Genomic DNA, 18,844 nt, shown 5'->3' with positions numbered 1-18,844 from the left:
CATGTGTTAATTACAGTTGACGTTCAATGTTATTTTATATTATTAATAGTTTCCGGTGTACAGCAGAGTGGTTAGATAGTTATATAATTCATAAAGTGATCTTTCCTGGTAAGTCTAGTATCCATCTGACACCATACATAGTTATTACAATATTATTGACTATATTCCCTATGCTGTACCAGAAAGACGAGTTTTAGATTGTGCCTTCAAATATAAGGTCAAACAATTAAGCTCACGAACTCATCCTAGAAAAAGTGCTACATACCTCACTGCTGAATATCACTAAGGTCACCTTCAAAGTACTCCCCTTGGGAAGCTATCACTAACGCCAGTGCCCAGTCCACCCTTCAAAGCAATTTTGGAGCTCTTTTTCTGGAATGTCCATCAGAGCTGTTGTCGTATTACCCTTGATGTCTTGAATGTCATCCAAATGTCTTCCTTTCAATATTTCCTTTATCTTCAGGTAAAGAAAGAAGCCATTGGGGGCCAGATCAGGTGAGAAGGGAGGGTGTTCCAAACAAATATAGTTGTTTGTTTACTGGAGGTTTTCTCCCTCACAGACAGTGCTGTGTGAACTGGTGCATTGCCATTATGCAAGAGCCATGAATTGTTGGCGAAAAGTTCAGGTCGTTTTCATCTTTTTCACGCAGCCTTTCCGTGCTTCCAAATAGTAAACTTGGTTAACGATTTGTCCAGTTGGTACAAATTCATAATGAATAATCCCTCTGATATAAAAAATGATTAGCAACATCGTTGCAACAAGTTCGCGAACTTAATTGTCTAACCTCATATATCCAGGTTCTGGGATCATTGTCCAATACGGTTTTGCAATAAGGTCCATGAAGAGGACTGTAATAGCAGAAGTTTGTTGCTACTTTTGGATTCGTGTTTACTATAAGTTTTTCTTATGTTTTTCCCCAGTTTTTCTTTTTTTTCACTCAGAGGCTGTTGTGATAGGTGTGCTTAGCACTAAATAAATAAATGAATAAATAAATCAAATATTGGGTCCAATCCAGACAGAATTAGGCTCTGCATCTGTTTTCCCCTAGGCACACTGACAGCACTAGTCAGTTCCTGCAAGTTTCAAGAGCCCAAGAGTTAAGAGAGATGAGGGTGGGGCCCTTTGCTCCTCCTGGGTTCTCCAGTGGTCAGTAGAACATTTCTCGAGAATTTGGGTCTACAGAAATGGCTTTTCTGACATAGTCGACGTTCTCTATGTTAGAAGGAATCACTTAAATCGCTGTGGTCTTGGTTTACTTCAACAGAACTCCCTAGACTGAGAATCATTTCCTGAAGGGCCATCAAGCCAAGTGCCAATTGAATCTCAAATCTTCAAAGGAAAAACTTACAGTTGACAGTGGCATGTCTCAGGATGGAAAGGAGACAGATCTAGCTTTCTGCTGGGAGAGGAAGCATTGATTGCAGGAAAGAACAAATGCTCTCTTAGTCTAATCAATCTCACAGAACAGATGGATATGGCAATTAGTGCAAAAACAATTTTGCCAAGAATATTAACACTTCTTGAGTTTATCAAGAAGAGGTAAAGTTTCTAGTCAATAATTTTCTAAATTTATAGAATAGGTACTGGTGAGCAACAGGGTATAGGATCTCTGGTCTTACGCTCCTGTGTAGGCCAGTGAGGTAATTAGTAAAATGAATGAATTACTTTCTCCATACACAAGTAAAACATGGACTTGAGGATGAAAGAGCTTTGTAGGTAATATGTGCTCCAACTCTTCTAAAAAATACTGAATGATTATTTTGTTTTGACACATGTTATCCAGAAATTCTTTTAATTCTTTACCTTTGCAAACCAAGGCACAGCTTAACGATCTAGGGAAGAAGTTGACAAACATTTTCTATAAAGGGCTAAAGAGTTAATATTTTAGACTTGGGTGGCCATATGGTCTCTTTCACAACCACTCTAATTCTATCATTGTAGCACAAAAGCAGCCATAGAGAATAAGTAAATGAATAGGCATAGCTGTGTTCCAATAAAGCTTTACTTACAAAACAGGTAGTAGGCTAGATTTGGCTCATGGATCATAGTTTGCCGACCTTGGATCTAAGACATTGATATTTGGTCCCTTCTAATATTATATATAAAAATATTTTCTTTGTTCAAAATTAGGGCACTTATTGGAACTACCAAATTTAAAAATAGGCAGGGTTTCTAAAATAATTAAAAGAGGTTAGTTTGCCATGTGGTTTCCATATTTTTTTTTTACTCATATAGAAATATGCAGAACGTATGCATATGCTTCCCCTTGAGTAATCTCACTTACCAGCCGAAGTCTTGCTAATTCCTCCCTAACATTCATCCTTCTCTTCTTGTGTCCCGTTATTTCTCCTGCTCTCTTCTTCCCTTACTTTTATTCTTTTGCACAGCCCTTCTCCTTCTCCCTTTCCATAGTTCAACTTTATTTTGGTCAAATAGGATTTTGTGGCTTAGCATGACCATCTGTCTAATCAAGATTTGAATGTTAAAGCTATGACCCTCATGACAAGTAAGGATAAAGCAGTGAATGCCAAGGCAAAACCTAAGGCTACATTTTTAGAGGTGAATTACTGGGAGATATATCCACTGAGGCCAGTTACATAAACTCTCTGTGCCTCAGTTTAATTACCAATATAATAATAATAACATAATAATAATGTATCTACCTTAAATGATTGATATTTTGATTAAATGAATTTATATTGTAAAGGGTTTAGAACAGTGCTAGCACGTAAGTTTAGGAACAAAGCAAAGATATTGCTTTCACCGTTTCTATTTAACATTGTACTGGACATTCTAGAAAATAAAATAAAGGAAAGAAAAAAGGCATTTATATTGGAAAGAAGAAATAAAGCTATATTTGCAGATGATATAATTCTCTATAAAATCTGATGATATTCAAAAAAATACTAGGAACAAACAATTGGAAATAAAATTTTTTTAAAATACCATTTGCAATGAAATAAAAAATATGAAATAATTTAGAGATAAATTTGACAAACATGTGCTATAACTGTACACTGAAAACCATAAAACATCATTGAGAGAAATGAAAGAAGACCTAAATAAACAAAAAGATATATCATGTTCCTGGATCCAAAGGCCGAATGAATATTGTTAAAATGCCAATTTTTTCCCAAATGATCTATTGTGTTAAAGCAACCCCAATCAAAACCCAGATTTTTTTTGGTATAAATTGATGAGCTGAATCTAAAATTCATAGGGAAGTGAAAAGACCCAGAAGCAACAAAATAAGTTTTAGGAAGAATAATAAAGTTTGAAGATGTGGACCACCTGTAGATTATTATGAAGCAATTGTAATTGAGACTGCACGGTCTTGGTGGAAAGTCTGATAGAGCAATAAAATAAAATAAAAAGTCCATAAGTGACACACATACATCTGGTCAGCTGAGTTTTGACAATGATGCAAAGGCAATTCAATGGAGATAGAATAGTCTTTTTAAAAAGCTACTGGAAAGCTTGCATATATATATGCAAAAAAAAAAAGAGAAAAAGAAAAAAAAATTGATCCGTATCTTGATACTTTGTGCCATATACAAAAATTAACTCAATATGGATCACAGATTCAAATATAAATTCTAAAACTATAAAACTTCTAAAAGAAACAATAGGAGAAAATTTTGTGATCTTGGATGAGGCAAATATTACGTATATACAAGACATTTAAGAGGAAAAAAAAAGTTAAATTGTACTTCACCAAAATCAAATAAATTCTTTCTGTTCTTTAAAAGACACTGTTAAGAGAATGAAAATACAAGTGATAGACTGAAAGGAAATACTTGCAAATCATATCTGACAAAGGACTTTGTAACCATAATATGTAAAAAACTCTCAAAACTCAATAATAAGAAAACAAACAACCCAATTAAAAAAATAGTCAAAAGAATAGAGACTTTATAAGAGAAGATATATGGCTAGCAAATCATAGAAAAAGATATTCAATTAAGAAAATGCAATTTGTTATGGAAATGCCAATTAAAATCATGATGAGCTATCACCACACATCTACTAGAATGTTCAAAATTTAAAAAGACTGACCATATCCAGTGTTGGCAAGAATGTGAAGCAACAGGAACTTAGTACAACTACTTTGGAAAACTGTTGGTCATCTTCTTAAGAAGTTAAACTAATACCTATGATATGAAAAGTTATTTTACTCCTAGGAATTTACCCAAGATAAATGAAGTATTTCCATGCAAAGGCATGCATATAAAGGCTTATAGGATCTTTATTTGTAACAGCCCCAAGCTGGAAACAATCCAAATAAACATTCAACCACTTAATAGATAAACAAATAACACTATATCCACATGAAAGGTAGTATTTCTCAATAATAAATGAAATGAACATAGATAACTCTAAAAATAATTAGGTTTAGTGAAAGGAGCCAACAAAAGGAGTATGTTCTGGATTATTCTGTTTATATAAAATTCTAGAATATGCAAACTAATCTATAGTGACAGAAAGCAAATCAGTGGTTTCATGGGGATAGTCATAGATAAAGATAGGAATGGTGGGAGGGAGGGAATATTAAAAAAAGGCACAAGGAAACTACTGAAATGATGGATGTGTTCATTATGTTTCCAGTCGTGTGTGCGTGTGTCTGTGTGTGTGTGTGTATTTGTATGTAACACGTGTCAAAGTTATAAAGTTGTGTACTTTAACTATGTACCATTTATTGTATGTCAATTCTACCTCAACAAGGCTGTGAAATTTTGGTAGCCTACTTAAATAAAATGTATAGAATCTCATGATCTGCATTTCTGTCAAATATGTTTCATTTTGTATTATGTTCCAATCAAATTTTGCATACATTTGATTTTTTATTTTTTGTCCTATGTTATATGAGAAAGTCTTAGCAAATTCTTGGTGTAGTAAGATGGGGTATACAAACACACACAAATACAACAGTGTCATATTTCATCAGGACCAGGAGATGTTTAACAAAAGCCTATTTACATTATGTCAATTTAAAATGCAGTAAGAGGACTTCCAGGGGATATGGGTTCATACTATATATCCAACATTTCTTCTAAATTGCCTGATCTCATTTATTCATTCATTCATTTATCAAACATATTTCTGTGGTAAAATTTGAGTAATAAAAATACATATTTGAACTGATCTTATATGGTGATTAGAACTGTGGTTTAAGCATCACATGGAAAATATAGATGAAAGTTACACTCATGTTAGATTCAGAGTTTCATATCTATGTTATTGTTTTCTTAGATGTTCAGAACAATTCATTTTCAGACTTGTCCTTCCATAGTCTGACATTTGAGTGGTTGAATTTTATTTGAAGTATTACTCTTTTTAAAAGGAAAAAAAAGTAGGATAAATGCCAAATGCCTCTGTGAACCTCAGGGTTTATAGTACAGAATTATTGATTAAATTTAGTTCTTCGTTTGAAAAATAAGTTTACTGGACTGTACCAATTGGAGTGTGAATTTAATGTAGTTTAAAATATAAGCATTACTGAATCAGTTAACTTTTTATGATGTTATTTCTATTTCTTGAAGCACACCCCTTTGTTTAGAAATTTTTTTTTTCTCCCCAGGGTAAAAATATTTCTGTCCTTTTTAATTTAGCCTTCCTGGGCATGTTGCAGATATTCTACCTCACTATGTTTTTCAGGTCTTTTGTCGTTGAGCCAATTCTTCATTTCTGTGCTTCTCACCTGTTTCTGTCTATTTATTTGTGTACAAGATGTCAAAGGAAAATGAAAAGTAACACCTCAAAATACCACCTTGAAAAAGAAAATGCCAACAAATTCTTTTCTGCACCTGAAGCGTTTAATTCTTTAATCCACCATGGAATGTTGCTTAATTACATATTTTATTATGCATAACTGAAAATTATGTACTTTAGTTTCAACAATGATATGAAAGCGCATGTATTGTTTATAAATAAAGAGAGGCTGGTTTGTCTTTGTTTTTTATGTTACAAATATTTGTGGAATTCTCATAGGTTCTTCTTCTAAAATTGACTTTTTGAAAATTCCCTGAGGACTCTGAGAAAAACTTCAATTTTTAATTTTTTTCCCTGGAAAACCGAAAGTTCATTACTTTTCAAAAAGTAAGATTTAGTCCTAACATCACTATGGACCAAAACCATTGAACAGGATGAATATTTTCATGAAAGTTTCATCTTAATTTTAACAAGTTTTATAATTTATTGGTGGGAAATGTTGCATTCTTGAACTAGGTGATGAATCCTTAGGGGTTCATTATTTTATTATCTTTACTTTTTCATGTGTATTTGAAAATTCCTATAATAAAGATTTTTTTTTTTGCTTTTTTTAAAATTTTGTGTATATGGAGCTTACACCACGACAGCAGAGTTTGGGGATTACTATTTCATGATGAAACATTTCATACACTTGATTTCAGTTACTTCAGTGATGAACTCTTTACATTAGCAAAATGCGTTTATTACAGTTCTGAAAATTTTGAATTGCAATTTTTTCCTGTATTTTCTTCATTGAAAGGTTTTTAAGGAGAAAGTAGAGAGAGAAATCTGTACACAGAAGACTTGGTTGGGTTTAAGACCAATGTGGCCACTTAGCTGAACACATCAGTTACTGTTTCCCCTCCTTTGTCTTTCAAGTGGGAATTTCGGTGCCTGTCTTACATATGCCTTGTAGTAGAATGGAGGTATGTTTATGGCACTGTCTTTTCAAATGAAGCATTCCACAAATGTTGTTGCTATTATAATTTTAAGCATATTTGAGGGTGATGTTAGGAAGGGAACCTCAGAGGGTGGGAAGGCTTTTTATGAGAGATCTGGTAAAACAAATATTTGGAAATTAAAACTGGAAACAAAGGGGGAGTATGTGAAACCTGTCCCCATATTAAGATGTTGTTGGACAGGTTGTGCTCTGGACAAATGCTCATTTTGCATCACATTGCCACAGACTGAACAAATTAATGGACACACATATTTGAATGTTGTCAACATTGTCAACTATCAGGCACTGTTGGTTCTTCTGTGAGTGGCAAATCAGATCATTTCTTTGGGGGGCACACGGGTATGAATTATAGACTGTCACTGGAATGAAAAAATTTTTAAATACCATAGAGAGCAAATACTCAGTAACAGTAAAAAGAATCAACTAGCAAAAGAATCAAAGAAGTCTTCGGCATTTAACTTACTGCAAAATATGTCATTTTAGTTCCTTTGTGAGTGTTTATTTTGCAAGGCAACAAATATAACCTACTCCTCTAAGGCATTCCCAGAGAACACAGCTCAAGTCATGTGCTTTTAATAACAGCAGGAATATTAGCAGTTGAGAATAGTTGATGGAAGAAAGTGACAATACACAACCTTGGTATAAAGCAAGAAGCCATAATGGAATTGTTGTAGAATTATTTTTGATCAAATTAAATTTGGAAATATATATGACCCACCTAAGTAGGGTAATATAAGAAAGGCTTAAAAATGTTGCTCGTCATTTTAAACATTAATTCCAAACTATTTTTATTTAACATTTGGTACTGTAAACAGGTATAGTATTCTGGACATACACCTTCACCACATTTCTTTAATAAGGGTACTTTTATATCAAAAATGTGTATGTTAATAGATTGTAGCTTAGCTTTTGTCAAAAAGACATGCAAGTAGTTAGTATTTACATTAAAAGGATTACCTCAGAAGAAACACTTAATCCATAATGCACTCCCTTTAAAAGTCAAAAATATTTATTTGTAAGGTAGACTATAGCATTAGTATCTTCTGATATTCTAGATATGATTAATATTTTTGGACCGCCGTTGGTTTCCACACTACCATGCAAATTTCTCGCTTAACAAAACAGTCCTATTTCTATAGGCTGTTTAATAGGGTATGTACATTTTAATTGGTTTTTGAAAATATCACCAGGCAGTTTAGAATACCTCATTTATTGATAATATTGTGACAATCAAGGAGCTTAATATCAGCTGATAACAATAGGGAATAGGGCAGAATTTAATAATGGAATGTATGGGATTGTCATTTTTAATCGAACCGTTTGAAAATGTTTTCTACTCAAGCTATATATTTTAAATAAACACAGATATAGATATCACTACTTGAACAAAAAACCGCTTCGTTTAAGCTCAGAATTCATTAGGACTAAATGTTAATCTATACACATTTTATACATAATATGTACAGACTTTGTAACCAAATGCCACACAACTAGGGCACACACAAACATATTAGTTACCTTGGTTTTCAAAGGTTATGTGTCAACTCTGCATATTTTGTGCCAAGGAGATATTATCAACATTATTTTTTGCATAATGTGCAAGTATTATATGGCCACAGAGTGTAATACAAATTAGTGGCAAAGTGCTGAGGAAAGGAATCCATGACACATTCAGATGTACAAGGTTGAATATTACCCGTAAACTACCTGACTCTGCTAAGGTCTTAACAGCACGAAGCGCTATGTCATGCCCAGCTTTTAAAAGTCTCTGAAATACTTGGACACAATGAAACTTGTTCAAGGAACTGGACCATCGCCACTGGCAACCAGAGGACTTGTGCGCGATAAATGACATTGGGGTAGCAATGTGTTAAATCACCCAGACAAATCTTTTCCAAAATATGTCATCTTTCCTGAAAATAATTTTGCTCACTCCATGATTGTTTAATGACATGTGCTTTTTTTTTGGTTTAAAATATCCTATTAGCAGAATTTATGCTGCTTAAGTTATAGGGTATAAGCAAGAATTTTGTTAGTATTGTTATGCTGATTCCTTACAGAGACTCATCAATTCATTGAGAATGTTACTTCAAAAGTTAGGAGGTTATGGGGAATGGGAAAATCTTATTTGCAAACCAATTTCTCCTTACAAAAAAAAAATTATTAAAGTTCATACCTCACACCTTATGTTAAGTGTTAGTCTGGTTTAAAAAAAAAGTCTTCTCTCTGCTGTAGCCTTTTCCTTAAACTCAGAGAAAAGAGGAATAGGGTTTTCTTAAATACTTCATGGCATACTAGTTTCTATTTATTTCACTTTTTTAATACATGACATCTAATTTTTATTTTATTAATTCAAATTCCTTTTGCTCCAATGAAAGTCTGAGCTCCAGTGAGCCAGAATGTTTAAAAGTTGTTTTCTCACTTAAAAGAATTTAAAACTTTCTCAATTTTAAGTTCGCAGCAAACCAGCTGCTTTCAGAGTACTTCAGCTGTGCTTCAGAAGTAAATAATACTTTTAAAGCTGAATTGGGAGTTTTCAATGACCCCATTTCGGTTTCCTAACTAAAAGTTGAACACTAAAGCAGCACAGTTGCCTACCAATGAGCTTAGCAGGGCCTGGGGTAATGACAGGAAGAGAATGGACAATTTCTGACCCAAGTATGAAGGAACCCAGATACCCTTATTAACGTCTAGGAAACCTTAAGAGGAGGAAGCAAAAGATAAAGTGAAGGCAAAGAAAATAATAATCAAAACCTGCAACATGGGCCTCAATACTTTTTATGGCCATTAGCACACCTCATTTTGTATCTTGGAGTTGACGGAGTTTAATTTATGTTGCAAGAATTTTGACGACTGTGTTTCATTTCCAGGTGTGTTCTTATTTTCTTCATGTAGTTCTTCTAGTTATGACATACACAACCAACTGAACTAGTTATTAACTTATATTCCATTTATAACTTTAAAAAAATACATTGCTTATTAAGGAGATTTTAATACAGAAGACCCATTTTTTTCCTTACTTGTTTTGTTAGAATTAATGGCCTTTAAAAATATTTATACATTAGCTTTAAAAAAAAGTGTTGCCATAATTGAAGTATTGAGAAATAAATGCAGATGAAGCCATTCCAAGCACATAACTGCTAGAGACTGGATTTCTGTTTTTGTTGGAGAGTCTTTAGACTATCGTGCTATCTCTGTTTATTAAGCAAAATGTTAACCAAAAACAAGTTATCGTCCTCAGAAGCTTTAAAAATGAGCATGTGTTTGTGATTTAAATTTACAGTGTTTCAAGGGACTTTTCAATTGTTCTTTTTCAAATCAGTAAAATATCATCAAGGAAGTATTAACATGCACCTAACTGAGAGGGCCATCTTTGACTCTTCAAAGTTACTTCACATAAGCAGACAAACCCTACCATGTCATACCATACAAACAATTTTAATTGTGTAGTTACAGTCAATAACCACTCCTAATCAGAACATTTCTGCATAAAGAAAATTGTGATACACTTATAAAAACAGCCAGCTGTAACAAAATAGCTGGTGTTTTCATAGCCATAAACTCATAAAAAAGAAATACACCTTTATACAGAAATTTTATACAGATGTAGCTTTAAAATTGATTGTAAACCAAAGGAAGACACATTGCAAACATCAATTATTTTCACATTAATTGCATAATTTTCTAAGGTGATCTATTAGTTTTATTTACCTAAGCTTATTTGCATGATAGTAAAAATTGCATACAACAATAAGAGTGAAGCTTATAGTATGAATTGCTTGGATAACATAGAGCACTTTTTATAGGCAACTGTGTAAAGCACATTTTCTCTATTTAAAACTTTTAAGACACTTTGTTTTACTGCCCATCAAAATACATTTATAAATAGAAAAGAATCAGTATGGTAACAAGAGAAGCAATATTACATTTAACGGAAACTTCCAAAAAATTAATTACAACGTGATGCTGCAGGATCTACAAATAAATAATGAGGACTAAATTGTGTTTCACATTTTCTTTTCATTTAAAAAAAAATTGTAACAATGAGAATGAAAAAAATTACAGTGAACTTTTATTTCCAAAATAAAAACAAATTTGAATTACGGCAGTGCCATATAATACAAGGCATTTGTTGGCATATGTCATCTTTAAACTGCATTCCACAGTCTATAGTTCTTTTGTAACATACATAGAGTAACAAACTCTTTTTTTTCTTTTTTCTTTTTAAAATAAGGGGCGAGTTTCCAAGATCAGTGTGGAGTGTTACAGAAATAATTAAAGGAAGGAAATAATCACAGAAGTTATAATGCTTGTTTGAGGCTCCAGAATAATAATAATTAAAAAAAAAAAATCACTGGTATCATGCTTATGGGGTACACACCTGGGTGCATCCCATGAACAGAAATTTGAATTTTTAATACCAAACAATCCTCGATGCTTCACCTGGGGCTGCCAAGCAGTTTGTAAAACAGAGTAAAACATTTAGTGCAGTCTGTACTATCTTTCTTAACTTTCCTGTTTGTGCAAGTTTCTGAAGATTCATTGGCCAAACCATGAACAACACAGGTTTTTCTGAGAGAATACAGGTGGACTTTTCATTTTGTTGTAAATACCAGTGGCACTGTTGAATGAAAAAAATACTTCTAGTTCAGTCTTTCAAGTCCGAGTTAATGTCTGTGTTCCCTTCCACTGCTAGCTCGTCTTCTAGTTTCACCGAGAAAAGGGTGTTAGCATTTTTATCCTGGACACTCTCTTCTAAATCCTTAAGCAACTCCTCTTCTTTGTATTCGGCCACATCCACCTCTAGCCCGGAGTTGTCCTTCAGCTTGCCGTGGTGCTTGAGATAATACCGCTGGTTCTGAAAGAACTTGATGATGGTGTACTTGGGAAGGTCAAGTTGGGCAGACAGAGTCTGGATGGCCTCTTCATCCGGGTACAGGCCTACGTCTTGGATGAAACTCTGGAGGATTCCCAGGGCCTCCACGGAAATCTTCGTTCGCGGCCGTGGCTTTTGGCGGTTGTCGTCCTCAGCCTCGGCGGGCGAGGCCACGGTGGGCTGCCGCGGGGGGAGCCGGGGGCCTGCCGGCTGCTGTGCCTGCGGCTGCGGGGTCGGGGGGCCCGGCTGCTGCTGCGGCTGAGGCGGCTGCTGCTGGAAAGGAACAAGCGGACAGTCAGCTCTGCGTTATCCTCCGCACAGGGGCGCGCGACGCCGGCTAGAATTAGCCAGGATGCGCTGTGAATCCCACAGGCAGCTGCCCGGATGGGGACATGGGCTCAGGCCCCAGTGGCAGGCCCGCAGACTGGCCCACAGCATCAGGGAAAAAGTTAAAGTGATAAGAACTAAAAACGGGAAAAATGAACAGAGTCTGGGGAGGCGACGGGTCAGTGGAGCGGCCCTACCCTCGATTTTCAGTCTGCCTCACGGGAAGTGATAACTCCGCGCTCTGCAAATGTGAGCCGTCAACTTCACCCATAGGTTGCGCATCAAAGGTGCAGACAGCAAAGCAAATTATGACATCAATGATTAACAAAGATTTAAAAGCAAGATCGAGGAGGATGTCAAAGGCATTTTAGAAAGGCGAGCTGCAGAGCCGGCAAAGCAATGTGTTATGCCCCATGTCATCGGATGGCTAAAACATGGAACAAGAATAGCCAGTTTTATTTAAAGTCCCAGTGAAATTGGATAAGCCTCTGCTCTTCTTCAGCATGATCTCTTAGGAGTCCAGAGGACTTCTGAGATTCTCACATTTGTGAATTTCCTACCAGACAGTTCCGATTTAACACACACACAGTTTCTTACCAAATTGTACCAGGCTGACACTGCAAGTTTTTTTCTTACTGAAAAATAAAGGTTCAATCCGCTGCACAATGGCTAGCGAATTGTTTTGTCTATAGTAAACTCAGATGTGATTAGGATTTAAATTTAGTGTATACAGACACGTTTTCATAATTAGTATCTGTATATGTGCTGTAATTTCCATACATAATGACACATAACAAACGGCGACACATGCACATCCTGTCCTCGATACCCATAATTCTTACCAGCAAATCAACTTGAGGAAGTGGCAAAATAGTAGAACATTTATACTGCGCCTAAGCATTTCCTTTTATCCCCCTAAGAAGCAATTTTGTTAAAAACGATTTACATTTTCAAACAAGTACTATTTTTATTAAGGTGTATCTTTCTCTTTTTGTTTTTGCTAAACAGTAAGTTTCTCAGGCTTTCACGATTATTTTAGTGCTTGATATCCTAAGGGATGCTCTTTTGCAATTTATCTTGAATACACACTCAAGCATTTTTTCCCCTAGTGGATGGATAACACTATTATTGTTTTTAGCTATATATGTGTGTATATGTGTGTCTGTGTATACATATATATGTATATATGTGTGTGTGTGTGTGTATATATATATATGTATATATATATACACATTTTTTTTAATAGCAATACTCAGAAATAATGCAGGTGATTCACCAAAGATAGACATTTAGGACAATGGAAGGCAATGACATTTTCCCTTAAAGAGGAAAGGTAAAAGCAGCCCCTTCGATTTAATAGAAACTTCCTAAGCAACTGAGGCCTTAAGAGCAGCCACAAACTACCTGATCCCAGAGATTTCCAATCTAATGCCTAGGAAAGTGCCCTCAAAGGATGAATGGGGACAAGTCCACTGACATGACAAGCTAAGCACAAGGCTGAATCTGCTGGCACAAGGCTCTTTGGCCACCACCATGGTTAGTGTGCCCTCTGAAAGACTGAATATCCTGAGCAAGGGAGTAGGTCTTGACGCCACCCTCTCTGTCTCCCTCTCTTGCTGGCAAAGGGAACTTGTGCCCGCTCACCTGAGGAGCAGCACCGAGCCATGGTGCAGGGGTCAGCAGGCCTGGTAAGAAAACGCCTCTAGACTCTCCTTTTCCAAGGGTGGTGGGAGAGGGGCTCTAAAGGAAAGACAAACAGACATGACTCACGCCTAATCTGTGTTCTGTGAGGGTGTAGGGAGATAGGTACAAGGTGAAGGAAGGGCCAAGGAGTCAGAAGAACGATTCCAATTAGGTTTCCCTCCCCTCCTCCTTCTGGATAGAACCCAAGGCATAAAACTGTGCTTCTACATAATTCCTCTACAGAAGCAACAGTAATTCCTTTCCTTGGGGGCAATGTTGGTATTAGTTAAAAAATAGATGGTGTGTTTTAAATTCTGATTAAAAAAAATGTTTAAGCTCTCACACGCAAACAACCAAATTCTAACAGAGAAAGCCTCGCCAAACCATGAAGTGTAAAAAGGGTTCCTGCCACTTTGGGGGTGAGGAGATGAGGAGAGAGGAACGCGAAACACATGTTGGAAAAAGTGGGTTCATTTTCCTTTTATCCCCCTGAGCAAGATGGCAGTGCATTGCTATCTCTTGCTTTAAAAGCCTGTGTTTAGAACTGCTGGGAAGAAGAAACATTAATTTCCCTGCTACGTTTAAAGCTCTGTTGACTTAGTGCTGTATTGAATTGGCCAAGGTAAACGAACCTGAATCTGCTCTGCTGGAACATGGATGATGTGGGGCGGCCTGTCACCATGGTGATGCACCGCATTGCTCTCCTGCTCATATATGGCGTCACGTTCCGGCTGCGGAAGGCTGAGGAACCTTCGGATCATGGAGAGGTTCTCCCACAGGGTCCTGTTTTCTGGAGAAGGATCTTCTTTCCAACGTAACAGCTCACACAACCACCCCTTAGAGACAAGAGAATTACAGCTCACTTCATGCCAATGGGGGGCGGACAGCTTCCATTAGGAGCTTGAAAAGGAAAGACCCTGTGAAGTTAACTTTTTTTATAAACTCAAAACACTCCACTCCACTTCACAATTTCTTTCTTTCTTTTTTTTTTTAATAACGTGTTAACAAGAGAATAGCTGTGGCTGTCGAGGAGGCAGCCTGTTTCTAATAAACACTCTGACTTGCATCTTAAAGAAGGGTCATATTTTTCAGACTCCAAGAGCAAGACACATGTCCCACGGACTCTGCAACAGGTGACACAGGAGAAAAATAAAGCTATATTCTTCGAGTCTTGCCCAACTTTCTTGTCTGATGAGTGGCCACCTAAAGTCCTAAAAGTATTTAAGAAGACATACGATAGGGTTTTAGAATAATGTTTTTCTAAAAGGATTCCCTAAGCTCATAGTTTTTGTATTGGAAAGGAAACTGTGTGTGAATATTTGTGTGTATATATGTGTGTCACTGTGTGTATGAAAGAGAAAGAAAGGACATGGGCAGTTCTGTGAGCAAGAACACTGTCCAATGCATGGCGTACATGATTAGCACAGGCGTCAGAAAAACTCTCCAAGAAAGAACTTTCCTAAAAGACACCTTGGAGTCCTGTTTTTCTGCCCACTGCAGTGTACACATATGACTTGTCAGGCAATCATCTTAATAGATTTCCAAAGCAAAGAGAGAAGGAAATGCCCAATGAATGCCAAAACCTGAACTTCTCTGATGCCTCCTAAGGCCCAGGTTTTGTTCCTCAGATTATTGATCAAGAACTGCGTGGTTCAACACTGGACACTGTCTAACATTTTCTAATCACCACCTCAGACCTTCTTCATCTTGGCTGCCATGAGGATGCTAAGTAATCGGATGGAGAGGAAGGGAGGGGAATCCATTCAGACCTCCTTCACCAGCCAAGGCGACCACCCCCAGCTGCTGGGCTGCCTGCTAATAGCTGACAGCCACACTCTTCTCTGCAGAAGTGTCTTGGGACCATCTCACCCAGGGATGCCTCAACGGTTACTCCACTTCCTCACTGTCCCCCTCACCCAGGTGGCCAGTAACTGGCTGACCCAGTGGTACAAAGTCTCTGCCCTCTTGCTCCAAAACATCAACTCAGTCTACCCTTCAATTTACTCTCTAGAGATGGCTCCCCCATTCTTCCTGCTCCCTCCGCCCATCAACAGATACTTTACCTGACAACCACATTCTCAGTGGACCCTTTCTTCCCTATCCTCCCTTGCTCCTTCCAGGTCCCCTCACTTAATCAGGAGCATCTGATTCCCCATTTTAGGCTCTACTTCAGGGAACTCGACCTAAGACAAAGGGGCTTCTTGAAAATTCCAAGTAAATTAGTTGGATGTGAATGGAAAGAATACAGTTTCTTATTTATCTGATTTTTAGAACTCGCCAAGGAGAAGGTTTTGTTTTTTGGTTTTTGTTTGCAATGTTACCTCTGGGGTGAGAATGGTATAATTTTCCTCACCTTCTTTTCAAGTGAACCACTGCAGAGAAAATTCTCCTTCCAACTGCAATATACAATGGGCAGTAGCAAGGCCTATGCTCCCCAAAATGGCCTAGTTGAGAGATTTGAAAAGAAAAGATGGAGGACTGATATATGAGCTTCCCATGGCCCAGCTACTAACCAGCCAAGGGTGGCTGCTGCTAACCCTCATGAGAGCTACCAAGTTTTCTAAGGATGCTTTGATTCTTTTCATTAAACGAGCATGTACAAGGGGATGGTCACACAATCATGCATGAATTCAATGCCACTGAACGCATAATTCGAGACTGAGAGAGCAGGCAGTAAATCGAAGGTTTACCTGAAAGACTATTATCTAAATAAAAAATAATTATTATTGCGATTACAGTGTCATCGAACATGCTTCTCTTCTAACCAAGACATTTCTACGTTTATTTCCAGAATAATATATGTCATATTTAAGATCTATTCATGAGTATAAAATTAACTACAAAACTGTATTTGAGTATTTGAAATATGTGAGACCCACTTGTATATGGTGCCCTGAAGATGGTTATTTAGCTCTTATTGGCAAATGTTTAGTTATCTAGAGTAAGCCATGAAAATACTTCATATTTTCCTAGGTCTAAGCTATTTCTTTACACTTGACCTCTAAGTTTTGATGCGGTGAGGGTTTTAGCTATATATTTTAAAGCCTATAGGTTTGAATATTAACCATGGTTAAGATTACTTTCCTCCTCTCCCTTTGTGTCCAGTCATCAGCTATGGCAATTGACAGGCCCCCATGCCTAAACACAGTAAATACTGCAATTTTATTTACCTTTCAAGAGATGTTAGAAGGTTCATAACAGAACCTTTTTATTTTTTTTTTAATTTAGCTAGTCTTATACTATTGCAATAAGTGCTAAACATGGAGCATCTAAGTATTTTTTTTTTAGAAATAAATGCTTGTAACTAAAAACTGCTAAAAGTTAAATTAAGAACGATTCATGTAAGAAAAGCTTCTTGGAGAAAGCTGAAAACTCCAATAATTTTCAAATCCTTTAGAAACTTTTTAACGCAGAGATCAGTTAGTACTCGGATATATGTGAAAAAAAACATGTGGATCACAGATGTTCTTTGGAAAAGAAAATCATTAGTTCTTTTAAAATGGCTAATAATGATAGCTAATTCCTAAACAATCACACTCACACTGGTTTAACAAATATTTCAGGAAAAGAGCCCCGACTCATTCAACAAATATTTTGTTCATATTGTCACTTCTGTGTCTCTATACTTATGAGATAGATCCTTATTTTTATTAATTGCCCATGACTAACATAACATTTCCAGTAGTTTGCTATTAACCTCTGCCCTTAAATAATACTTCTAATTCCTTATCTAAAAATAATTTGATGAATTATAAGTTTGAAGCATGTCTCTGCTAGCCTTTCAAGAAACACGATGATTTTAAGAGACTGAAATCAGATGCTTCTTAGAAAAATATTTAACGGTGCAGCTGGGAACTGTTAGTTCTACAAGGGTATTCCAAAAAAGACAAAAAATGTGGGGGTGGGGGGTTGCTTTACTTGATGTGCGTATCTCTTAAAAATTAATGCAGAACAGATATTTTGACATGTCAGTTCTTTGTCAGCAGAGAAATAAATTGGCTTATTCCCAATTTACACTGGCAAAAATAAGATTAATTTATTCTAATACTATTTCAATGCCTTGGAATATTGTGACTACCTCAGATTCTATCGATTGAAACTCTATTAATGATGACAGTAATCTGATCTATGTCTTGCAGAAAGTTACTAAAAAAGCCAAATGCTTTCTAATTCCTCAATACCATTTTCTAGGTTACTTTTGCATAAGTGATAGATACTCTTAGAGCATATAAATTTGGGAAGACGAACATGTCAGAATATTTGTAACATTTAACAAATAAAAAATAATGACTCCCCTAAGTACTATATTGGTTTTTAAATGATAAATTTATAGATTTACTGGGTAGAGGAGAAAAGAGGAATGAAACGCAATACTCTGTTGCAAAATGTGAACATAATTACATTTTTGAGAGAGGTCTCTGGGACTTGAAATATTGTAAGACCACAAGCAGGGGTAGGGACCTACTCCCAACATGAAAATTGGATCACAACTGTTCTGAATAGTAGAAAAGACAGGAGACTAACAGCGTCAAAATAATGAGACGGATCCATTCTCAGTAAACTAAAATGGTACAAGGAACAACCTAAACTTTAAATGTAGTAAATTTGCCAAGCAACATTACACTGCATATAAAGAGGGTAAAATATAAACAGTAGCCACATGTAAATAAATTAGTAAAACTTTCAGGATGTTACTACTTTTCAAACTGACAAAGTTTAATTTGACACCTTCTGTTCTAAACCCTTTGTTTCTATTCAAAATCACGCCTTGAGCTGTTGCTATCAATCACAGTGCTCCCCCTATTACTTAAAAAAACTGGCATGGACCCTGAATAAGCTGAAAATGCCATGCAGATGAATTCTGAGATAATATGTTCAAACCTGTTATATACAACACAAATCCTGTAAAGTTATGTATTGTAAACCTACATTTATTGAGAACTAAAAGTCTTAAATCCATCTGCCACAAAGGAAATACTGTTATGTACTTTGGACTAACCAAGAACCATCTGCAAATGTCTTGCCACTGTAAGCAAGAAAATGGTGCAAAAGATGCTAAACCCAAGACTGCATGAAATAAATAACATTCTTTTGACTGGTTTTGGTTAGGGATCTATTAAAGAAATGTAAGATCTGGGAGAAAAAAAGGAAACGAGAAAATGCAGAATGACTGCCAAACCAGTACTGAAAAAAAAAAAGCAAAACAAACTCAATGACAAAACAATGGCAATTTATTATGGTCCATGAA

The 18,844-nt window shown here is 36.1% G+C and overlaps 1 protein-coding gene across 1 annotated transcript in view; it reads right to left on the bottom strand.

The window, feature by feature from the left end:
- Positions 1–10,764: 10,764 nt before the first annotated feature.
- The window catches only part of SATB1 (SATB homeobox 1), a 76,043-nt gene continuing 67,963 nt past the window's right edge, over positions 10,765–18,844 (bottom strand). The window contains 3 exon segments of the mRNA XM_033133067.1: positions 10,765–11,859; positions 13,558–13,653; positions 14,229–14,432. Of these exon segments, the coding sequence (XP_032988958.1) occupies positions 11,359–11,859; positions 13,558–13,653; positions 14,229–14,432 (801 nt within the window). The 3' untranslated portion in view covers positions 10,765–11,358.

Source organism: Rhinolophus ferrumequinum, chromosome 17 (genome assembly GCF_004115265.2).
Source record: "Rhinolophus ferrumequinum isolate MPI-CBG mRhiFer1 chromosome 17, mRhiFer1_v1.p, whole genome shotgun sequence".
Classification (NCBI taxonomy): Eukaryota; Metazoa; Chordata; class Mammalia; order Chiroptera; family Rhinolophidae; genus Rhinolophus; species Rhinolophus ferrumequinum.
This window is presented reverse-complemented; position numbering and strand designations above follow the sequence as displayed.